General features: G+C 37.3%; 1 protein-coding gene and 1 long non-coding RNA gene across 2 annotated transcripts in view; one reads left to right on the top strand and one right to left on the bottom strand.

Moving 5' to 3' along the window:
• The window catches only part of LOC149503261 (uncharacterized), a 92,088-nt gene that overhangs the window by 50,479 nt on the left and 18,417 nt on the right, over positions 1 to 23,192 (bottom strand). The window lies entirely within an intron of this gene.
• Positions 17,784 to 22,280, top strand: LOC149503262 (uncharacterized). Its single transcript, XM_089738489.1, has 3 exons — positions 17,784 to 17,907; positions 18,627 to 18,698; positions 22,048 to 22,280. The coding sequence occupies exons 1-3, from the start codon at positions 17,784 to 17,786 to the stop codon at positions 22,278 to 22,280; spliced, it is 429 nt and encodes a 142-aa protein (XP_089594615.1).

Genomic DNA, 23,192 nt, shown 5'->3' with positions numbered 1-23,192 from the left:
CTCTTATAATATGCATCTCATTGTGAAAATCATTTGTACCCCAGTACCAGGTTGGTACCAGTATCATACGGGAGACTTCTGAATTCTACAAGCTGTAATTATTCATTCTTCAACGCTTACCTCACTATCTACTTACAAATTACCTTTTAAATTGATCAAAGAAAAAATGCCTCTACTTTTTTTAACATTACATTTTTGCTTGCATGCTCCGCCTAAGTGGAGTAATCTAAAATAACTTTTCTTAGCCGCGTTTCGTTGTAACATAATAAGTACAAGCCCACATTCGGCACATCACAACTTCACCCCATTACCTTGAAACAAATACTTGGAGGATAATAAAAAACAAAGCCCTCGTGTGTGAGCAGTCAGCGACTCGTCCACTTGACGCCTTCACCCCAATTTCGGCTGTCTGAATCGTGTTGACACACAACTCAAACGCACGAATCGTCAAAGGGCGAAACTAACGAAGTTCAAACAAAAGGGTCACAGATAGTTATGGCCTACCTTCGCTTACCGCGGGACTTGTTCATATTAACGACCAAGGCTTAGAAAATTATTTGCTAACTAGACGTAAATATAGAAATGTTAATGCTCAAAAAAATATACATATCTCGAAGATCAGAAGCGTGGCTTTGAGATTAAAAAGGTCTGTAGACAGCGCTTACCATACCGTACCATAGCTTACCAGACTCTCTCTGCGATTTATGAATTGTGATTCACTCCTGCTTTGAAATAATCATAGGCCAGCTAGCATAGCTAATGTTCCTCGATGACATCATAATAGCCGGTTATCGCCGCGTATGGTTATGGGAATTACTAGGCGAAATGTCAAACCAGCTGCCTGCCCTTCGTTGAGGACTGTCTTGAAATCGCCGTACAAGCAAAACAAAAGGAACTTCGATTTGGGTGTAAAAAATACCAACACATCCCTGGTACCAAAAAAGTTTACGCTTTGACATTGTTTCAGAAATTTGGTGCAACCTTCAGGGCAATTGAAGAGTAAGCTAAATGAGATTCGATTGAAAACGGGTAACTAACTACTAATAAAAGACTGCAAACAATGTAACTATTTCTGTAAATCGTCCATGAAGCAAAGATAAACCACATATCCATCTTGATAAATCAATTTACTATAAGCAATTCGAAGCTTTAACTATAATGATATAAAGACGTTTATCCCAACACGACAATTCTTCACGGTAACCACAAAGCTCGTGACGAATGAGAACGGGTCAGTTGTTTATCGTTACAATTTCGTCCAATTAACTTGTTGCTAAAGCTCTTACTACTCGATTACTTGTGTGGAAATTTCCAGAAAAATTTATGTTAATTGGCCTTCATATCTCACAGTCTAGCTGATATTAAGTTATTACAAGTATACGTGGCTACCATATATTCAATGCTACCACCCACTTAAAAACTACTTTTTTAATTGCATAGGTGACACTGCTGAGGTCGTACCTGGAGGGAATATCCTTCCTTGTCACGGTCGAGGGCGCCAAATCGTCGGTGCGCCCAGTCACGGCCGGGGTTCGGTCCGGTCCGTACAAGAGTCGTAGCGGGACAGCTCAGCCTCCGCGGCGTCAATATCGTGTTTGGATCCAGAGGTTTCTCCTCCGGCCGGTGTTTGCCTGCCTGTTCCAGGTCAGGACTAAGCTCGGCATTTACAAGACGCATGTCCGTTCCCGTATCACGTACGCAACTGCGGCCTGGTATCACCTCATCCCACAGCGTATGCGCTGCAGGCACAGTAAAATCTAGCTCTTCGCGCGATAGTAAGAGCAGGCCGGTACGTCAGAAATGACGTAATAGCCTGGGATCTTGATGTGGAGTCGCTTGAGGAGTTCATCCGGAAGCTAACTCGTAATATTTACGAGCGAGCTGACGGTGGACCCAGCATCTCCACAATATAGGTCCCTAGCACGCTAGGCTACCTGATGGTCGGGTGCTACCAAGGGAGCTACTGGAACCCCCTGCTATGGCAAGATAATCTGCTTAACCAGAGTGATATGGGAGTGCTCATAATGAGTGCCCCCGTGGGGCTGAGCTGTCCACTCTCGTCATTCCCTCCACACTGTTGGGGTGCTCCCTATGGGAGCGCAGTTCCCACCCCCGTGGCTGGACCAATTCCCGTTAGGGTAGTGTTTTTACAATGACCGTCCCTCACCGCTCCGGTCTTCCCATTCTGGGGAGCGGGTGAGCGCCAAAATCAAGTGCCGCGGCTCCTCCTCTGGTTTGTAGAGGTGGGGCCGGTGGCGGGACCCTCGTGCCGACTGTTGTCCCTGTTTGTATTGTATATAGTAGTTTTAGTTAGTTTGTAGTAAGTGTTAAAAGAAAAAAAAAATCAAGTAGAGAACAGCACGACGCCGGAGGGACCTTGCTGCCGGGCGTTATCCCTTGCTCTATTCAAGCCTTCGCGTATATATCATGTCGATACGAGTGTGCCGAGCTCGCTGCGAACAATGACAGAAGAAAAAGAAGAAGAAGATTTTACGGGTTTGATTTCTATTACACGATGTTATTCCTTCATCGGGAAAATTAAACTTAGATATAATAGCCGGCAAACTTCTTGAGCATTTGTTGACGTAGTGGGGATAAGTTTGCGCATGGTACACTCACGTGCAAAAACATTATTTACTCTGCGTCATAATGCAATTAAATTATTAAAATCAACATATGTATTTATTTATATATTTATTAGAACATGAACAAAAAATATAGCTTAATAATTGTAATAATTTAATCTTGGGGTAAAATAGATATTCCTTCTATTAAGTCAAAACTAGAGCTGTTGCCAGGTCTTCGTTCAGTTGAAGCGAAGCTGGTATTTGTAATTTTTTTTTCGTTATCATAATCTTGACCATCATCATCATCACTGTTTTCATCACCCGAGTCGCCATCATCGTGATGAGTCGACATAGGGCTCATCGGTGTAGTTTACAACTCGGTCGGTTCGATCTTCTTTTTTGTCTATAATTAATTATTTTTTGAAGATATTCGATTCGTAGTAATCGAATGTTACTTTTTTCAATTACCAGCTTCCGATTATATTCTGTTTTTTTTTTCATCTGAAGCCTAGCTCTTTCATAATTCGCAGTAAACTTCATTCCGAGCCGTTAAAATGTATATCTTCTTTAAATTTTTCGAAGCCTTTCTACGGTACGGAGTTTCGCTGCTTGTTATGTAGTTATTATGATTACATCTTTTTAATCTTTAATCATCTTTAAAATTAATATCATTATAAATGCTTGCATGCTTACAAGGCTAAGCGGCAGAACCGATTTTTTTTAAATTCGGTATGCAAAAAGTAAAAGAAAAGTCGTGATTTTTATTTTTTAATTGAACTCTTCCACGGTCCACTTTTAAAAAAAAGCTTTTGGCTTTTAATCGTGTGCTTATTTAATAATTTATTAAACAGATGATTTTACGGCTCATAATTTAAAAAAAAATACATGACAATATGAATGCAAAGTCACTCTGTGGCGCAATACTTAACGGCTCGGACTGATGCGCCGAGGGTCGCGGGTTCGATTCGTTCGTAGGTTAAATATATTTAAATAAGAATGTATGTCAGTCTCTGGTACCCTGGTCTCTGGTAACACAGAGAATCCTAATTTGGGGCCAGATGACCGTGCGTGATCTGTCTGTCTGATTATTTATTGCTTAGATGGATGGACGAGCTCACAGCCCACCTGGTGTTAAGTGGTTACCGGAGCCCATAGACATCTACAACGTAAATGCGCCACCCACCTTAAAATATAGTTCTAGGGCCTCAGTATGGTTATATCGGCTGCCCCAACCTTCAAACCGAAACGCATTACTGCCTCACGGTAGAAATAGGCAGGGTGGTGGTACCTACTCGTGCGGACTCACAAGAGGTCCTACCACCAGTAAGAATTATTTAGAATTATTCAGAATGATCAGAGAAAAACAATTCACTGCAGAAATTTAAATGATGAACTCTAAGTCTAAGTTTTTCCTTTTAAATGATCATCCCATTGTGACGACTCACAAATCCTTTGTTGAATAATGTAATCCCAAGGATTTACGAATGATACAGTTTTTATTTATTTCGATTCGAAATCACTTTTTTGTTTGTGCGACACTGATCGCTCGCCAATTGTTTTGAGCCTTTCGCTTTTGTGGACGTGCTAAATATTCAAATTCAACCCAGAGCTCTACGTATGCGGCGATCTGGAAAACCGTAATATAAATCGGGGTTTTAACATTTTTTTCATTCAACTTAACATTTCGAATGTGAAAATTTTGAATGTTTATTCAGATAACTATCGCTTATGTAATTATATATATTAAATATGGTTTTTTTTTTATATATAAAATTATTTTAACAGGTAGAGGGGGACGAGGTCGACCGAATAAGACATAGCTGGAGTGTATGAATGACGATATGAGAGAGAGAGGAGTGAGTGTTGAGATGACGGCCGATAGAAGAGAATGGAAGAGAAAAATTTGCTGTGCAGACCGTACCTAGTGGGACTAACAAATTGATCACGATAAGCAATAAATAGCATTAAAGTTTTAGTATGTCTGTCTTTACGTCGGTAGACGATAATATGACTTACCCAATGTGGTTTCCGGAGCCTACCACAACGTAAACTTTGCCTGAATACACATTTCGAAACGTGAATTCCAAGTCTCGAAATACATGTGCCACGGACGAGCTCACAGCCCACCTGGTGTTAAGTATTTACTGGAGCCCATAGACATCTACGACGTAAATGCGCCACCCACCTTGAGATTTAAATTCTAAGGTCTCAGTATAGTTACAACGGCTGCCCTACCCTTCAAACCGAAACGCATTACTGCCTCACGGCAGAAATAGGCAGGATGGTGGTACCTACCCGCGCGGACTCACAAGAGGTCCTACCACCAGTAAGAAAGGTAGGGCCCTAAAACATCCTCGCACCCGCGGTCTGCTACCAACATCTGCAGATCGTTAAGTCCCAAATACGCCGCGTGCTCCCTAGTCGCAGACATCTCGTATGAGCTTCGGACTCTGACAGAAAAAAAAAAGTTTTTCATACAAAGTGTGCAGTCGAAGCCGTTGGTGAAAAAAAAAACTCTCTAAACCATTTTATGTGTCTGGCTGAAAAGTATCCTGTGTCTTTTTCGTTCGTCCTGTGTCCTAACCCTGAAAAAGTGTAAGGAAAATTTCACGATTATCGTTTGAGTTTTAAGACGTGAAAACGTAATAAATGAACAAACTAACTTTCTTTATAAGCTATTAGTATGGATTATTAAAGTGAAACTTTTATTACAGGTCCCAAATTTTTTCGTCTGTGTGTTGCATGTCGCGTGACGGTCGGCCGCGGAGTAGAGATAAAGTGAAAGGCGCTAGTCAGAGCAGCCAAGGCCAATATGGTGGCGCCTATAGTTCGCAGCAGCTGACCGTCTAGTCTAGTGTATAGATTATTACTCATTTGTGCCAGTGCTCCACGCTATTTTGTTTGTTTTGTCAGTGTTTAACGTAAATGTTTTTTGTCAGAGTTAAATGTCTATAATGTGAAAAAAAGTTTCACTTTTACCGTGATTTCATAAAACCACACAATCCTTTCTTTGATTGCAACGAGCAGCGAAGACACTACAGTGCGAAATCTCGAAGATTTTCCGACAACTGTTCGAAATGTGGAAGCCCACAAAAAAACTGCTTAGCTACAAATTCGGAACAAACAAAAACGTCGGCGGGTCGTTTTCACAGACGTATCAAATCTCATTTAGGAGGGACTCGCGAGAGCTAATCTTCATTAAGGCGTCTCCACAGTTTCATTAGCCGGTGCTAATGTTAGACAATTTCCACGTTGCGTATTTTATTTTGAACAGCGCTGGCTTAAGGTGCGCAGTAACTAATAAAATTTGAAAGTTAATAAAATGTAAATAAACTCTGTCGCGATAGGTCAGTTGAGATATTTGTTTCTTACCGCAACTAAATAATTCTGTTTGATGTATGCCTTAAGAAAATGAAAGTACGGTTCATAATTTCATCGTGCTTATTGCACGAGAAATAATCTATGGTCCATATAGAAACGAACAGCTTAGGAATGTATCAGAAAACAAACACTAATTTCGAAACAAAAATTAAAAAAAAAAAAAAAAATTTATGTGCAGAAAATATTCTATGGATGTCACTGTTAAAATCTTGCAGGAAGATCAAGAAACAAGCAATTTGATATTTCGTCCAATGACGGAAACAACATGACCGAACTACATTATCATCGCTCAAAACATTAAAAATGTTTTTCTATAATGAGCGACGTGTCCTATAATAAATCATCCATGTATTATCCGTTACTTGAAGTTGTCGTGGCCTGAAAGATGAAACGCGCGATGTACCTACTCATATCGACCGATGTGACTAGGCTTGGAATCAAAATTCCGCAGGCGGATATCAAATTTTCTAATGAAACACGGCACTTGGCACGATTTTACGAACCACTTCCTTAATCAAGGAACATAAAAAACGTTATGTATTAAAAACTAAACCAGCGAAACTAATAAATTCGTAGAATAAGAAGTAGGGCATATATTCATATGGTACACAAAGGCACCACCATCCCTCCATTTTGTATCCCATTCATCGGTGTATTAAGGGTAAGGCAGCCGTATTGTATTTAGTTTTTAGCTTCATATCGATACGGATCATGATATTTACGTTTTAATATCTGGCATCTTTGACATAACACCCGATGGGTCATAAAATGGTCCCCCTCCCCGCCAAGCGTAATAAAAAAAACATACAATAATGTATGCTATGACATGTCCTCCTTCGCTATGACATATCTTTCTTCAAACGAGGCTTGACTACTTAACGGTAGGCAGCGGCTTGACTCTGCCCCTGGCATTGCTGAAGTCCATGGGCGACGGTAACCATTCACCATCAGGTGGGCCGTATGCTCATCTGCCTACAAGGGCAATAAAAAACGTATGTACGTACCACACAAGTAATAAAATCTAATACCAAATTTAACTAACTACGATTTTGACTAATCAAGTCTGATAGTAGTCAGGCTTAGTAGCTTTGGTAATGCCGGATTGGACCCGATCGAAAAGAAGAAGAAAAAAGTGTCAGTAACTACGCATATTTCAACAAAGCGATCACTATTACTTCAATATTTATCTGTCGATAAGCTTAATATAGTTTTATAGGTGTAAGAATAGTAACATTAATGAAATTATCTGCCGTAATACCTACCCAGCTCACGGTACTAACATCTAATAAGTTAAAGATCTAATTACGCTCGTTGCCTTCCAGATCTTCGGAGTCGACGTGATGTTAATGTCTGCGCATTATACCATTATTGTACCTTATCCGTACCTTCAATATGTGCTTATTTAAACGTTTCTATGTACCTATTTATACCAGTCTCTGTTCCTATAGTACAGGAAATCCTAATTTGGAGCCAGATGATCGTATGTGAATTGTCCCTGATTAATATTATTATTAATTTGGAAGCATTAAAACAGAAACCTACCTTTTTTTCTTGGTTCACTTCATATTAACAACTAACGGGCCTAAAGATTTTGTAAGGTCATGTCATCTCGTCACAGACGTACACGCCGGAACGCATAAATGCTTCGCAGCAAAAACAGGTCGACTGGAGATACCTTTTATTGCTTAGACAGATGAAGGAGTTAAGAGAGTTTTAACTATGAATGTGGAAGGCTTTAGAGGAAGAGGTAGACCTAAGGAAAAATGGATGGATTGCGTGAAAGACTATATGGGTAAGAAGGGAATGAGCGAAGAATTAGTATATGATAGAGGAGTATGGCCGGAGAAAACACTTCATTTATTGCTTAGGTGTGTTGACGAACTCACGGCCTACCTGGTGTTGAGCGATCACCTGAGCCCATATACATCTATAACGTAAATGCCGCCACCTACCTTGAGATATAAGTCTTAGGGTCTCAGTATAGTTACAACAGCTGCCCCACCCTTCAAACTGTAATGATGATGATGATGTTGCGCCGACCCCAGGTGGACTGGGAGAAGGGCAGGAGAATGATGATGACAAGTGAACGAGTTTAGCTTTAAAATTACTTACTACTTAAATAGCTATCAAAGACCGTAGACAAGAAAAACGTAAATACCCACCTTGACACATGAGTTCTAAGTCATCATTTTTATAATACAAATGCTGCTCCACCCTTCAGGCCAACACGCATTACTGTTCTGCGGTAGAAATGGGCAGAATGGTGGTACTTACCCGTGCGGGCTCACAAGACGTACTACCACCAGTAAATCTATGCGTACCTATGTGTACTTTTAGTAATACATGTGCGAACTTACAATATGCCTTACACTAAGTAATTAATTTCAAGGAATCTCTTATAAAATAAAAACCATTAATTTCGATGTTCTGCGAAAGCCTACGCTGAAAACTTTTTTAATTCCAAATAAGAACCGCTATAGCTCTTAAAAATTCTATTGCACTATACTTTTATTTCGATGGATTTATTGTTGTAACAAGTATTAATTTCGCCTATCCTGTTTCTACAATTCAAAATAACTTAAGTTTTGCGTGTTCGTTGTTGTTTTTTGCACAGATATTGAAAACGCAAATCTCGCAGCGAGTTATAGTTTGAAATGAAGATAGTTTGAGAGATTTATTTCTCGTATTCTAAGTTATTTCTTGATATGTTCCGGAGTGATAGGTCCTTATTACAATAAGAGGTTTTTTTTTATTGCCCTTGTAGGCAGACGAGCATACGGCCCACCTGATGGTGAGTGGTTACCGTCGCCCATGGACTTCAGCAATGCCAGGGGCAGAGCCAAGCCGCTGCCTACCGATATCATATGTCATTATGCATTTTTCAATTTATTTTTGCTCTTAGCTTACTTTATAGTCTGTGGCTTGGTCTATCATATATAAAAAAAAAACATAAATATGTCGGAGAACGAAACTGAACTTATTCCTATGATCTATGATATATATCTTCTTTTTTTATTGCCCTTGTAGGCAGACGAGCATACGGCCCACCTGATGGTGAGTGGTTACCGTCGCCCATGGACTTCAGCAATGCCAGGGGCAGAGCCAATCCGCTGCCTACCGAAATCTATGATCATCGTACTAGTATTAATTTCTCTTCAATAGCTAGAAAATACTGACTGTGTTATTGAAAAATCATATTCTCTCAGCACATGATTGTCAGGATATACCAACCAAATCCCTACTCTTGGACCAGGGGTGTGGCCTATATTCCAACAAATATTAGAAAAACTCGTCCACTGCATCTAATGGATCATATGAATGGCTTCACAAAAGCAATCACAGAGAACGAAGCTATGCCCTAAAATATTAATTATTAATAAATAAAGCCTAAAAACAAGCTGAGCAACTGTATACGCGTTTATCAATATTAAGATACAACTCATGTCTCGAGGTGGGTGGCGGCATTTACATTGTAGGTGTCTATGGGCTCCGATAACCACTCAACACCAGGAGGGCCGTGAGCTCGTCCACAATCTAAGCGAAAAAAAAAACCCATAATTAATAAATAAAGCTTAAAAACAAGCTGAGCAACCAGTATCCACACTTATCAATATTAAGATGCAGAATTTACAGTTAGAGAGACGTTTCACGATAATCATATCAGGTGCTTGCATCATTATCGCCACGTTGCGTCACCAGTAAAAATAAGCTGATAATCTGAGACCTGTTCTTAGGTAAACTAAGTGGATTCGCAGGTAAATCCAGTATTACTAAAAGTGAGAGTTCTCAACAACTTTGTATATCCTGATTCCTTTGAAAATGTTATGTCATGATTTTTTTTTATATTACTTTTCTCGATACTCATTTTTACCTGATTTGCTTTGTGCACACAGAGCATCGCCAGCAAGTCATGAGGTGATCTCACTGCAAAACCATGATAACTTAATTCTAAAACAATTGAGAATCAATCTAGAAATATGCATAGTGAAAGTTTTTGTTTTGTTATTATTTATTACTAGGATAGACCAATTAGTGAGTGGTCTGCGATCTATTTCACCCATAAATTAAATAAATAATGATTAACTTATGAAAGTTCATTTAATAATTTCATAAACCAAACATAAGGTCCTGACTTCTAACAGATATTTCTTTTCAAAATTTCCCATAGTAACTTTACGGTATAAGTAATTGTTCCTACCAATCGTTGATTGCCCAAAGCGTATATTAAGCCTTAAACATCGCGCATATCTACTTGCACCAAGAACAGAAAATATCTGCGAAAAATAATTACCTACAAAAAAAAAGCAATTTAAAATTATCCTTGACAGCATGATATTGGGATAGGATTCAAATAATACATTTATTCACAGATACCCTCGTTTATCTCTGTCAGAAGAGAAAAAAATATTTTCATATCCAGATATTACAGTGTGAAATTGATATATCACCTTCAAATGTCTCATTTCAATTTACATATATTTATTAACTAGCTTTCCGCCCACAGTTTCGTCCGCGTAGACTATACTTTGTAAGTCGTGGGCGGAAACCCGTACTCGGCAGAGGGATGAAAGGTAGTATTTTTATCATTATTTCTCAGAGTTCAAACTATTTCAATACCAAATTTCGTCAGAATTATTTCAATGGTTCGGGCGTGAAAACGTAATAGACTGACAGTCGTGACTACATTTTTTTTAAATATATATTTTGTTTGCTTAGTTGAGTGGGCGAGCTCACGGCCCACCTGGTGTTAAATGGTTACCGGAGCCCATAGACATCTACAACGTCAATGCCACCACCCAACTCGAGACACGAGCTGTAAGGTCTCAGTTTTAAAAGTGTAATTAATGGCTGCCCCACCCTTCAAACCGAACCGAACCGAAACGCATTACTGCTTCACGGCAGATTATAATTTTGCGGGTTTTATTCCGGTCACCGTCCTCGTCGAACCCGTCGCTTGCGACGAAGGGCTCGACGAGCGAATTAATCCATAGACACAGCCTACTGAGTTTCTCGCCGGATCTTCTCAGTGGGTCGCGTTTCCGATCCGGTGGTAGATTCTGCGAAGCACTGCGCTTGCTGTGCTAGCAACACTCCGGCTTAAGCCCCGTGAGCTCACCTACACGTCAGGATGAAGCTGAAATAACTTCTCAAGGCTATCAGCATAGGAAGGAAAAAGAAAAGGTTTTGTTTTTATTACACGGTGTTATTCATTCATCGTGGAAGTCAATCGTGAACTATTGGGAAGTACGTATTTAATTAGAAAAAATGAGTACCTGCCTGCGGGATTCGAACACCGTTTCATCGCTTGATACGAATGCACCAGGCGTCTTATCCGTTAGGCCACGACGACTTCAAAATTAATGATGTCATTTATATAATCTTCTAGTGGTCCCCCGGAAGTCGAAATTCGACTATAATTAATTGAAATTATAAGTTTGTACACTATTATGATTCTATTGTCAAAGACTATTACGCTTCCCTAATCACAGATTTCGTCAAGACTACACTTTAGACAAATATGAATGAAGATAAACAATATTTAATCTATTGTCAATTTGACCACACACTCTAGACAATAGGTAAAGTTTGACAATAAACAAATAGTATGCATGCGTGTGTGTGTCAAATAGATGGTAGTGTGTGTAATGTATTTTTTATTGATTTAATATATTTTTATGTATAATTTACAAAAAATATTGACATTCTGCACTCCTTCTATATATTCTCTATAAGTCTGAGTAATTTCATAGTCCTCGGTCCGCGCAATTTTCTTAAAAAGGGGTACAAATTTTTGCTTCACGTATTAATCTATACTAATATTATAAAGAGGAAAGATTTGTTTGTTTGTTTGTTTCGAATAGGCTCCGAAACTACAGGACCGATTTGAAAAATTCTTTTTCCATTAGAAGCCGACATTGTACCTGATGAACATAGGCTACTTTTTTTTTTTTTTTTTATTTAATTTTTTTGGTTTCATGTGTGTTTTAATGTTTCCGAAGCGAAGCGAGGGCGGGTCGCTAGTATATAGATAAAAGAAAAACATGTCAACAAAATTTATCATTCAAAAGGTAAGATTGTTTCTCAATACTTCCGATAACCGGCGTCAAAATGTACATGCCTGTATAAATATTTTATAAGATACAAATAAGGTGTCTCGATAAACGTCTAGTAAAAGGGTTGTATCTCGAGTGTATTCCAAACACAGAAGCAACCCAGTGATTCCCGAAGTGGTCCAAATGGGTAGGGATCTATACGAATCAAACAATTTACGTATGTACGACATGGAAATGAGGGTCTACGGATGGATTGAGTGACTATTTACTGAAGCTACCTTTACGAAAGAGATTTACCCAAAATAAAAAAAATAAAAACCTCCGAAACACTAATACTAGTACCATTAAATTCAATGAAATTCTACATTAAATTTAACATCATCATGTGTAACCATAGACATTTAATTTTAACTTTACTACCTTTATTGTCATACGAGTGAATCTTTTTTAATTAAATATAGGCTGACGAGCTCAAGAGTCGCCTTATACCTTATAAAATAATAAGCCTTCATTCATACCTGTTTGAAGGTAATTGGTACTTCGATGTAACATCGCAAGATAGATATAACCTTGTGATGTGGGTGCTTATTTCTTTGTGTCTATTTTTCAACGGTATTACATAACATTAGACCGTGGGCTCATCTTTCTCCCCAAGAACAATACATTTTTCGTATTTTCCTATAGTTCCTGAGACACTTATCGTATTTTGCGTTAATAGATATGTCTAAACACCTCTTTAATATCAAATTCCTTAATTTCTTCAGACTCAATATTGTTACACAAGAGAATTATTTTTTTTTCTTTTAATTTAAAATATAATAATAATAGAAATGTAAATATATAATGTAAGCTTGTTAAAACCTTTTTAAACTCTAATCAATGAACGACCCGTTTAATTTACATGAAGACCTCAAAGCTGAGCCTGATAAATGAATTTATGCTTTTACTGGACAATTAAGTGACATTGACAAAGGGTACAGATTATACAAAACAAAGAAGGGAAAATCAGACGCCGCCTTTTTTTTCGAATGATGTCCGGAAGACCGCAATTTTTATTAGATTATTATTAATTTTTAGAACATAGGTTTTATAGAGCATTATAATTGTGTCGATGCAACGTCACTATTTAGTTAACTAAAAATAGTTAAATTTCATTAATGTTACGCACAACAACTGTTTAAGACGGTATTCAAGAGAATTCATGTCTAAGCTATCTCCATTCCGACTCGAGCAGCCGAACGGAGCGGAGCTCTCTGTTGTTATCGCTGTACGTTTGAAATGTAATAAGTGGAATTCATTGGAAATTAATTACTTAATTACTGTCACTATGGAAGGCAATGTAGTGATGAAGAGAATGGCATCGGCAACGCTGACGTCATTATTTTAAAAACACCATGCAACCAGTTTCTCTCTCATATACACATTTATAATATGTACTTACAGATATTGAATATGGTGTTATAATATTATTATATAAGAACTACCATTAAAACATGGCAAACTGGACTAAATATTGTCTTTGGGTATTCTCGCCAAGATTGCAGTCCAAACTAACAAAATTGATGTATTGTAATCGTTCATTGAAACATGTGTCACTTTTCAGGTCAAGTACCTATACCTTGAATTTAGTGAAAATTAATTTAGTTGAAATATTCCTTTACACAAATAGATATTTACAGTTCATGTTGAAAAACTGTTAGTTAAACAGTTAGAAAAACAGTTAGAAAACTGTTAGTAGGCAGCGGCTTGGCTCTGCTCCTGGCATTGCTGAACTCCATGGGCGACGGTAACCACTTACCATCAGGTGGGCCGTACGCTCGTCTGCCTACAAAGGCAATAAAAAAAAACTGCGAAATCAATACGAAATAATAATATCTTCCTTAACTTGGTAACTGAACTACGCGGCATTGAAACGCCTTGCGGTATAATCCCTTGTAGTTTCGAACAAGCGTACATTCACGGGCTTCACCCAATCTTGAAAAGTTCTATCATTATTCTCGAGCGCGTTAGAAGATCCGATTTTCTTTTAGTAAAAATTGGTTTTATGTTTAGTTCTTTGTACTGTTTATAATGGTCAAATATTGAATATGGTTCGTTTGAGAAGAAAACGTGTATAATCAACGTTGAACCATTAATCTCAGCATATATTTGTTTCAGTCTTGTTTTAGTTTAAAAATTACTTTGTGCCTTGCTATATATTTTTTGATTGAAACAAACCAAACCAATTTTATCACCAAATTCGTTTACCAATGACGACATGATACATATTGTTGAGATCGACTTACACGAGTTAGGGTGCTGTGTTTATATCATTAATGTATCTTAGTATAACATAGCATAGCATAGAAAATATTACAGAGCTAAAGAAAGCTATAACAAATCATTACAATACAACAGTCATTGTTCTCACAAAACATATGTTATGAAATAAATTTCCTTATAAATTTGTTATGAACATTTACGATTCACCAACTAAATTGAAGTATCACTATCGAAACATTTCAGACACGAATGAACTCTTATAAGCTGCTTGCAATAAATCCAAGACTTAAACAAGCTAACTTATAATAATTGTACAACAGATCTTGTTATAGTTAGTATTAGTAATAAGGAAACGAGCTTAGGATTCACAGTCAACTTTCCTCTGTGTAAATTCAATTTATTTAAATGTGCGCTTGCATCGTGAGATGTTTTCCAGACTTATTGTTCGGTGCTATTACATAACGCTATTACGATTTATTGTAAGTAGTGGGTTTTCTTATTAAGTAGAGAATTGACGAACGTTGAACTCCGAAGATTACTTAGACGCTAACTTCAGAAACCTGGGACTACGTAGAAGGTGAAAGACTGAAGAAGATCATAGGAAGAAAATGAGAGAGAGAGAGAGAGAGAGAGAGAGAGAGAGAGAGAGAGAGAGAGAGAATTAGAATAGTAAGCTACAGAGAGGTAGAGTGAAGTGGAAAACAGCACATTAGACAATTTAATTAAGTTTTTACAACATCATGAGTTCGAAATCTCTTAATCCCAACAGCGGTTTGAACAAATCGAATCCACCAATATTTAAAACCAATTTAATTAAACAATCAATCATTTTGAAAAAAATCACAATAAGGTATTTATAAAACCAAAATGCCTTCCAAACATTCTTTATCTAATGTATTTCCATTTCAAAGCTATCTCAAATAGATTTGAATATTTTAAAAGTTAGCTTTTATATAGGTATAATGCATAATTTTGAAAGTAGTAGACCGAGACAAATTTTACTTTACTGATCTCATACTTTCTTTTTTTACATTTACCTTAGAACAATAAACTCAGACAATTTACTGATTTTAGGGTTTTCAATTTAAGTGAAAAACTTTGAATGACGAATTACGAGTTTTTTTTTTATGATTGAAGGATTACCGGAGGCCTTTTCAGTTTCACCAAAGACTCGGCCAAGAGGGGTGGGATTTGTTAACAGCTACCCGAGTGCCTCCGAAGGAGACCTAACAACTCAAGAGCAGCTGCTTCGCGAAAGAATTTACTACCGGATCGGAATCGCGACCCGCTGAGAAGATCCTACGAGAAACTTAGCGGGCTGATGCATGAATTAGGTTGCACGTCGAACTCTTTGTCGAGTTCGACGAGTACGGTTACCGGGGCTCCTAAGCCTGCTCCTAATGTTAGAGCTGAAGACGTCTAATGCAAAAGTTATGGGATCTGATGGATTCATAAGAGACTTACGAGTGTTTTAGACGCCAAGATCTTCCAATGACGTCAATCACAATAACTTAAAAGCCACAAAGTCGTTATGCAGATACGTAATAAGCGAATCACTGTTACGTTCGTATAAAGATCGCGGAAAGCTTTCAAGAAAAGCTGTGTTCGTGTAGTAGTGAAAGGCGCGTGTTTATTCTAGTGTGTAAAATGTTTGTTAACATTATATTTTGCTTTGTTTTATTAAAATTGGATTTTATGGAAGCATTTTTTCTGTTTGCGGGTATTGTTTTATTTTTTTATTCCGTTATTACGTTTTATATTACGAATATCTTATATAGCATTATTGAATATACTATGCTACTAATATAATGTACTGTATTACTAATAAATTTGCTTTTTTTTTCAAACGGTAATTAGACCGCATTTATAATATGTATGGAAAGATGCTTAAATGATTCTTATCCACCCGAAGTGTATTATTTGGAAGAGACCGCTCTTAAAGATAAGACCGACCAACTATACATTTTATTTTGTATTTAATGATTTGCATTTGCATTTTCACAAACCAAACCCAATCGATATATCGATATTATATTATAATAATTGAAGCGCAAAAACTGTTAGGAGGCTTAATTTATCAACTGATAATATTAACCACAAGTTTTTTATAAGTATTGATCAACGTTTAGATATCAATTGTATTAAAATTGGGATTGCTACTTGATGCTGCCATTACGTGTTTACGTGTTCAGTGAGTACCTGTGCGAGTAGGATTTCATTTTTTGGTATCACCACTTGAACTCGATGAGTTGCCCGGACAATACCATAGGTATCAATATCGAGATCTAGATTTAAAAACCCTAATAAGAATCCATTAAGTAGGAGCATTAATACCTACGTGTGGTCTATGTGGTTGTTTATTTATTGCAAAATTCACTTTCATGTATTCTTATCTCTTGCCATAGCTTTCAATTTCAAGACTAATATTCTGTTAATATTACATTTAGCTAAGCTAATTTAACTAAGATTACATTTGAATATGATCCTAGAAATTAGATTATAGATTCTTGCATTAGAAATAAGTGTAATTTCAATTGATTTATTTAAATTTATTCGTTTCTATTTTATTATATGACGCTTATTTTGTTTTATAATTTAAATAGTACTTGATTATTTGTAAAAGTAGTATAAAAACATAGATTTTTAATATATTGAATTAGGACATATCGCATTGCTCACCGTTTCATATATTATTTAAAATAACTACATACATATTACGGTTTTAAAATTATCTATTAACTGCTTAAATTAAATTGTTTCTATATTTAAAAAATATAAAAATAATTCACACATTTATGACAGTGGTAAATAATCTCTTTTCCAGTGTATGATTATCTATTAAGGTTCATTAACAGTCAACAGTATTTTTAGGATCACACGAGTTTACTGGTGGTAGGACCTCTTGTGAGTCCGCACGGGTAGGTACCACCCCCCGCCTATTTCCGCCGTGAAGCAGTAATGCGTTTCGGTTTGAAGGGTGGGGCAGCCGTTGTAACTATACTGAGATCTTAGAACTTATATCTCAAGGTGTGTGGCGCATTTACGTTGTAGATGTCTGTGGATTCCAGTAACCACTTAACACCAGGTGGGCTGTGAGCTCGTCCACACATCTAGGTAAAAAAAAAAGAGTCTCTTTAATAAAACACAAAGACGCGACTAATGAAACTTTGAAAACTATAATTTATATCTCCTTAGTACTTATCAATATTGCTTAATTCGTTTTCGAATTTCAAATTAAGCTTTCTAAGACCCCATGATATAGCTTTTGTTCGTAACGTAATCAAGATTAGTTTCACAAATGTAGTCCTGTGATTAATTAAAACGACGCTCGACAACTGGTAGTTTAAAATCTTAGAAGTTTACGAATGTTAATTTTGTCATATTTTTTAATGATTTGGTGTAATTTAGTTTTTATTTCGCATCTCTGGAACGCGAATACGGTCTTTTACAAGCGCGAGTTTTTCTTTTGACGTGACAACGTCCTTTAATTCGATGGAGCCGGCTGCACGCACGAAAAAACATGACTCGTGCGGCGTTACCTCGCGCTGAGGCATTCCACGATCACGTGGCTAAACTGACAATAAATTTCTCCAATTATTTGACGACAACAAAGACGCGTTCATGGAACGCCGTAGTCAAATCGAGTCTAATTTGAACATTGAAAACGCCATGATGGAAATTGAAACGTCACGATCAATTCAATAATGATTTCCATTTACCTCCTTCTCTATATCCATACAAAATATCTATCAAACAAAATTAAAATTTTCTTTTGAAAAATGAAACCATTCCATCAGTATTTTCTTATGACGTTGTCACGTTCAACTATTGTCAGTAAACCGACTTTACAGACAACCGATTTTTTGCTTGGATGTATGACAGAATTCATGCCGTATCTTGAAACATTAGATCGAATTCTAACTTTTTTATCCAACGACTGTCAATACATTTCAAACCGAAACCGACTCCTTCGCGACAGGACTAAGGAAGGTTATGGTACATACCCAAACAGATCACCTTATACCCACCCAAGTTTACACCCACCCAACCACTATTATAAAACTCAAAGAACACTGTTTCCCGTTCCCCGGTAAATCTCTTAGTTGCGTTTACAACACCCCCGGGAAAAGATGGGGTGGTGCTATTCTAGACTAACTCTAAACAGACACCGAAATATCGTTTCTGGCTTAAGAAGTTAAGCCCAATAAAGCTCTTTCAATGAATTTTGTAAGCATTGAAATTTACTTCTTCCAACCAATAATCTCAAACCTTTGAACTTTATTGTTTTCATTTAATCAGGATAGCTGGGATTAAAACTTTTTGATTGTGCCCTTTATTTAAATTATTGAATTTCGTTTCACAGATAAGTCTGAGCCAATCTTCTTCTGTTACAAAATATGCCCTTTGTATTGTTCGCCGCGTCGACATGATCTCGGTAAGTTAGAAACAATTAATGTTTTTTTTATTAGAAAAATAAGACCAGCCATTTATACCGTTAGCCTGTGTGTTTAAGGCCCTAAATAAGTATATGTACTTCAGATACGCAATTCAGCATTAAAATGAACAAATGTATTGTAAAAATTTTCCTGATGGTGAGATATCGCGTGAGCCTGCACGATTAATTTCACTGATGGCAAGACCTCTTGTGAGTCCGCACGGGTAGGTACCACCACCCTGCCTATTTCTGCCGTGAAGCAGTAATGTGTTTCGGTTTGAAGGGTGGGGCAGCCGCTGTAACTATACTTGAGAACTTAGCGGTAGGCAGCGGCTTGGTTCTGCCCCTGGCATTGCTGAAGTCCATGGGCAACGGTAACCACTCACCATCAGGTGGGCCGTATACTCGTCTGCCTACAAGGGCAATAAAAAAAAAAAAAAAAAGAACTTAGAACTTATATCTCAAGGTGCGCCACCCGCATTCACGTCGTAGAAGTCTAAGGGGTCCAGTCACCACTTAACACCAGGTGGGCTGTGAGCTCGTCCACCCACCTAAACAATAAAAATAAAATAAATAAATAAAAGTACCATCGGATAAGTACCTTGTTTATTTCTGTCGTATGCGTTTCGGTTTCAAGGGTGGGGCAGCCTGTCATAAAACTGATAACTAGAATTCAGGTTTACGTTAAGTTTCAAAATTTACATTCTTGATGCCTATGGGCTCCGATAAGCAATTAACACCAGGTGAGTTACGAGTAGGTCCACTCATTTAAGCAAAAAAAAAAAGAATGAATATGTAATTAATTTATTCACAATTCTAATAAAATAATCTTGTTAAAACATATATTTTAGTTAAGCTTTCTGTGCGCAATGTAATACAAGTCAAAAAAAGAGTTGAAATAACGTTTTACTGGTGGTAGGACCTCTTGTGAGTCCGCACGGGTAGGTACCACCGCCCCGCTTATTTCTGCCGTGAAGCAGTAATGCGTTTCGGTTTGAAGGGTGGGGCAGCCGTTGTGACAATACTGAGACCTTAGAACTATATCTCAAGGTGTGTGGCGCATTTACGTTGTAGATGTCTATGGGCTCCAGTAACCACTTAACACCAGATGGGCTGTGAGCTCGTCCACACATCTAAGCAATAAAAAAAAACTTTTTTTTTTTTTCAGTACTAGTTCGTTCAGTATTAATATACACGACAATTATTTGAGCTTAATTCAATTAATAAACTTTATTTTCCGTTCACATCACAATACAGGTCTCTAGTATGTATTCCTACTCTTACATTTCCGTGATCTTCAGCCCACTTTACAACAAGATGGCTTTACGACTCTCAGATAGAGATCACGCTCTACTTATCTACGAAGCGTTACCGTGTAGATTTTTTTTTATAGTGTGATATCACTTTGGCTTTTTATGTACCTATAGCTACTAAAGAGACTTTTAAGGTTGACAAGCTAACGAGATATCATTAAGTAAGCACCGACCGTGACCGATTTACTTTTCAAGGTGAACCCTATCTTGAGGTATAAAATCTAAGTACCTACCCACCCCTAGATCGATTTGCGTTAAAGAGAAAATCTAAATACTCACCAATTTCACTGGTGGTAGGACCTCTTGGGAGTCCGCACGGGTAGGTACCACCACCCCGCCTATTTCCGCCGTGAAGCAGTAATGCGTTTCGGTTCGAAGGGTGGGGTAGCCGTTGTAACTATAATAAGACCTTAAAACTTATATCTCAAGGTGGGTGGTGGGTGCATTTACGTTGTAGATGTCTATGGGCTCCAGTAATCACTTAACACCAGGTGGGCTGTGAGCTCGTCCATCCATCAAAGCAATAAAAAAAAACATTAAGAAAATTTTGCAAATCTAGATTTCACACACATGCAAATTCACAGTCATTTCACATTATACAGTTAGACCTTTAAGCAAAGAAGTAACTGCGCCAATTAGTCATTGAATTTTCAGCTGTGTCTGTCGTCCAAATGTATATTTGACGCCAGACACGTGCCAAAACAATTGCCGTTCTCCTGAATGTAATTTTATTTAATACTAGCTGACCCGGCAGACTTCGTAGTGCCTAAATCGATAAATAAAAGACCTAAACTTTTGTATAAAATAAACTTAAAACAAACCAAAGGAATCCGTCAGACAGGGGACACATCAAAGAGAAAACAAAATTGTTATTTTTTATTTAAGTCCGAGCATTTTCATATATTTATCTACCTTTTAAACCTTGTCTGGACTTCCACAAATAATTCAAGACCAAAATTAGCCAAATCGGTCCAGCCGCTCTCGAGTTTTAGCGAGACTAACGAACAGCAATTCATTTTTATCTAAATAGATTGTAATTTAGAAAAGCAAAAAAGAATGAAACGACTTTATCATTCTAATATCGAGGGCTGTGATGCGAGTGACCTACGTAAAGTCACGGTAATTTATGAGTGTGACGTTTTTGGAACTGTGGTATGACAATCACGGTGACAAGGCCAAATATTGTTATGCGACTCACTGTGAACATAAGTCATCAGTCAAGACACGCTCTGCCTCCCAATCCTAAATTAATAAATTTACGTAAATGCAAGTTACAGAGCATATTAATAATTGTAAATAGACATGATTTAACAAAAACCGACTTACAATAGAAAAAAATATATTCCAAAACAAATTAATATACACTATTATCGAATTCGGTTGGCGTGATATTGAGTTATTCATTTATTTGTCGCGCACATACTTAATGCAAACTTAAGACTTATTTTCTCATGAACACCATTATCAGAACTGGACTAAATTGGACCACACAGGAAGCGTCAGCTTTCTAATAAAAAAAGAATCATCAAAATCGTTTCATCCAGTCAAAAGTTATGAGGTAACAAACATAAAAAAAACGTACAATCGAATTGAGAATATCCTCCTTTTTTGAAGTCGGTTAAAAAACATACACCATCGCACGCACGGATTGATACTAGTGTTCTAGTTTTTTTGCTATCGCTTAGATGGGTGGAAGATCTCACGGCCCACCTATTGTAGACATTAATAGCATCAATGCCACGACCCGCTTTTGAAATATGAGTTCTAAGTTGTAGTTTTACAGTACAGGCTTGTCCAGTATTCAAACCGCGTACGACCGAGATAGGCAATACAATGGCTGGCACCTGCCCGCGTGGGCTTACAAGACGCCTTACCGTCGGTAAAACGTATCACAAAGCAGTCATAGAATTTAGTTGAATAATGGGACAAGAAAAAGTAAAAAATAAACCAAGAAGTGTCTATATTAGAACCACTACATACTACCTAAAAATCAATAATAGCTAAAAAGGTTTTGAATTAAAAAGTTTATTTTCCAGATGAATCATCTCTGATTTACATTGAAGATGAACAACCGCATCCTTACTTCGATCACTCTCCAATCGAATATCACGCACCACTTCACTTCGGTCATTATTTCTTCTGCAAAACCACGACAACGACCCCCAAGCCAACCACGACCACCACCCAGGCGCCGACCACCGAAGAGCCATCATGGATTTGCATGACCTGTATGGATAAATGTAGATATGGTAAAATTAAGAAAGAATAAAAGAAATTTAACTCCTAAATTTAAATTTTAATATTTTTAATTTAGAATGTTACTATTACGATGATGTGTTTCATTAAAAACAAATGTTCCTTTTAAAAGCCGTTTGCAGTGAGAAATTTAAAACCACTATTTAAATATGTCAATGATAAACAAGATTTCTTAGCTACGCTAGATTTAAGTAATTCCACGTATCCGTAATTTGAATCACAAATAACCAATGTTCTAAAAATGAATAGCTTATATTAACAATTTTTATTTTTATTTTAAGCCAATAAAGCCATACAATATTTAATTAGGGCCCGTTGAACGAACAGTTTTTCGAAGAAATAACGCTTTATATTTCATGCAAAACACTTTCGTTCCGAAAATAGCTACAACGTCGTCGGGCTTATGATGTTGTAATAAAAAAAAAAACCTTCATTTAATTATTTTCCACTTAATAGGTTATATCGAAACTAAGCTCCATCTTTTGCTTATATCCAACGAACAATACGCTTTGAAGATACTAATTAACAGTATATTAATACGAAACGAATTTATAGAACAAATAAAAGACAATTAGGGCCTGTGCACACCACGTTTTTTAAGCGCGCTTTTATCCTACAGAGCGGTTTGTTGTCGTCTGTATCGATACAAAGGCGATGCTAACGCACATGTGTATCGATACAAACCCGCGTTGACGGCGCGTTTTTATCCCACAGAATGGTTTCTTGTCGCTTGTATCGATACAAACGCGCGTGAGCATCGCGTCTGTATCGATTCAAACGCGTATTTGAATTTATACAGGTGTGCAAAGGTCTACAGGCTGCGTCTGACTTGCGTGCGTATCGCGTCTGCATCGCTACGAACGCGCGTCAACGGCGCGTTTAAAAAACGTGGTGTGCACAGGCCCTTAATTGTAGAAATAAAATA

This window comes from Bombyx mandarina, chromosome 03 (genome assembly GCF_030267445.1).
Source record: "Bombyx mandarina strain Sakado chromosome 03, ASM3026744v2".
Taxonomy (NCBI): Eukaryota; Metazoa; Arthropoda; class Insecta; order Lepidoptera; family Bombycidae; genus Bombyx; species Bombyx mandarina.
The sequence above is the reverse complement of the archived record's forward strand: the minus strand, read 5'-3'. Positions and strand labels throughout refer to the sequence as shown.

Excerpts from the sequence above, each read along its gene's own strand:
- LOC149503262 (XM_089738489.1), top strand. The coding sequence starts at position 17,784 with ATGACTCGTGCGGCGTTACCTCGCGCTGAGGCATTCCACGATCACGTG. Across the intron at positions 17,908-18,626 it reads GAACGCCGTAGTCAAATCGA|ATAAGTCTGAGCCAATCTTC; the intron begins GTCTAATTTGAA and ends TTCGTTTCACAG. Across the intron at positions 18,699-22,047 it reads GCCGCGTCGACATGATCTCG|ATGAATCATCTCTGATTTAC; the intron begins GTAAGTTAGAAA and ends TTTATTTTCCAG.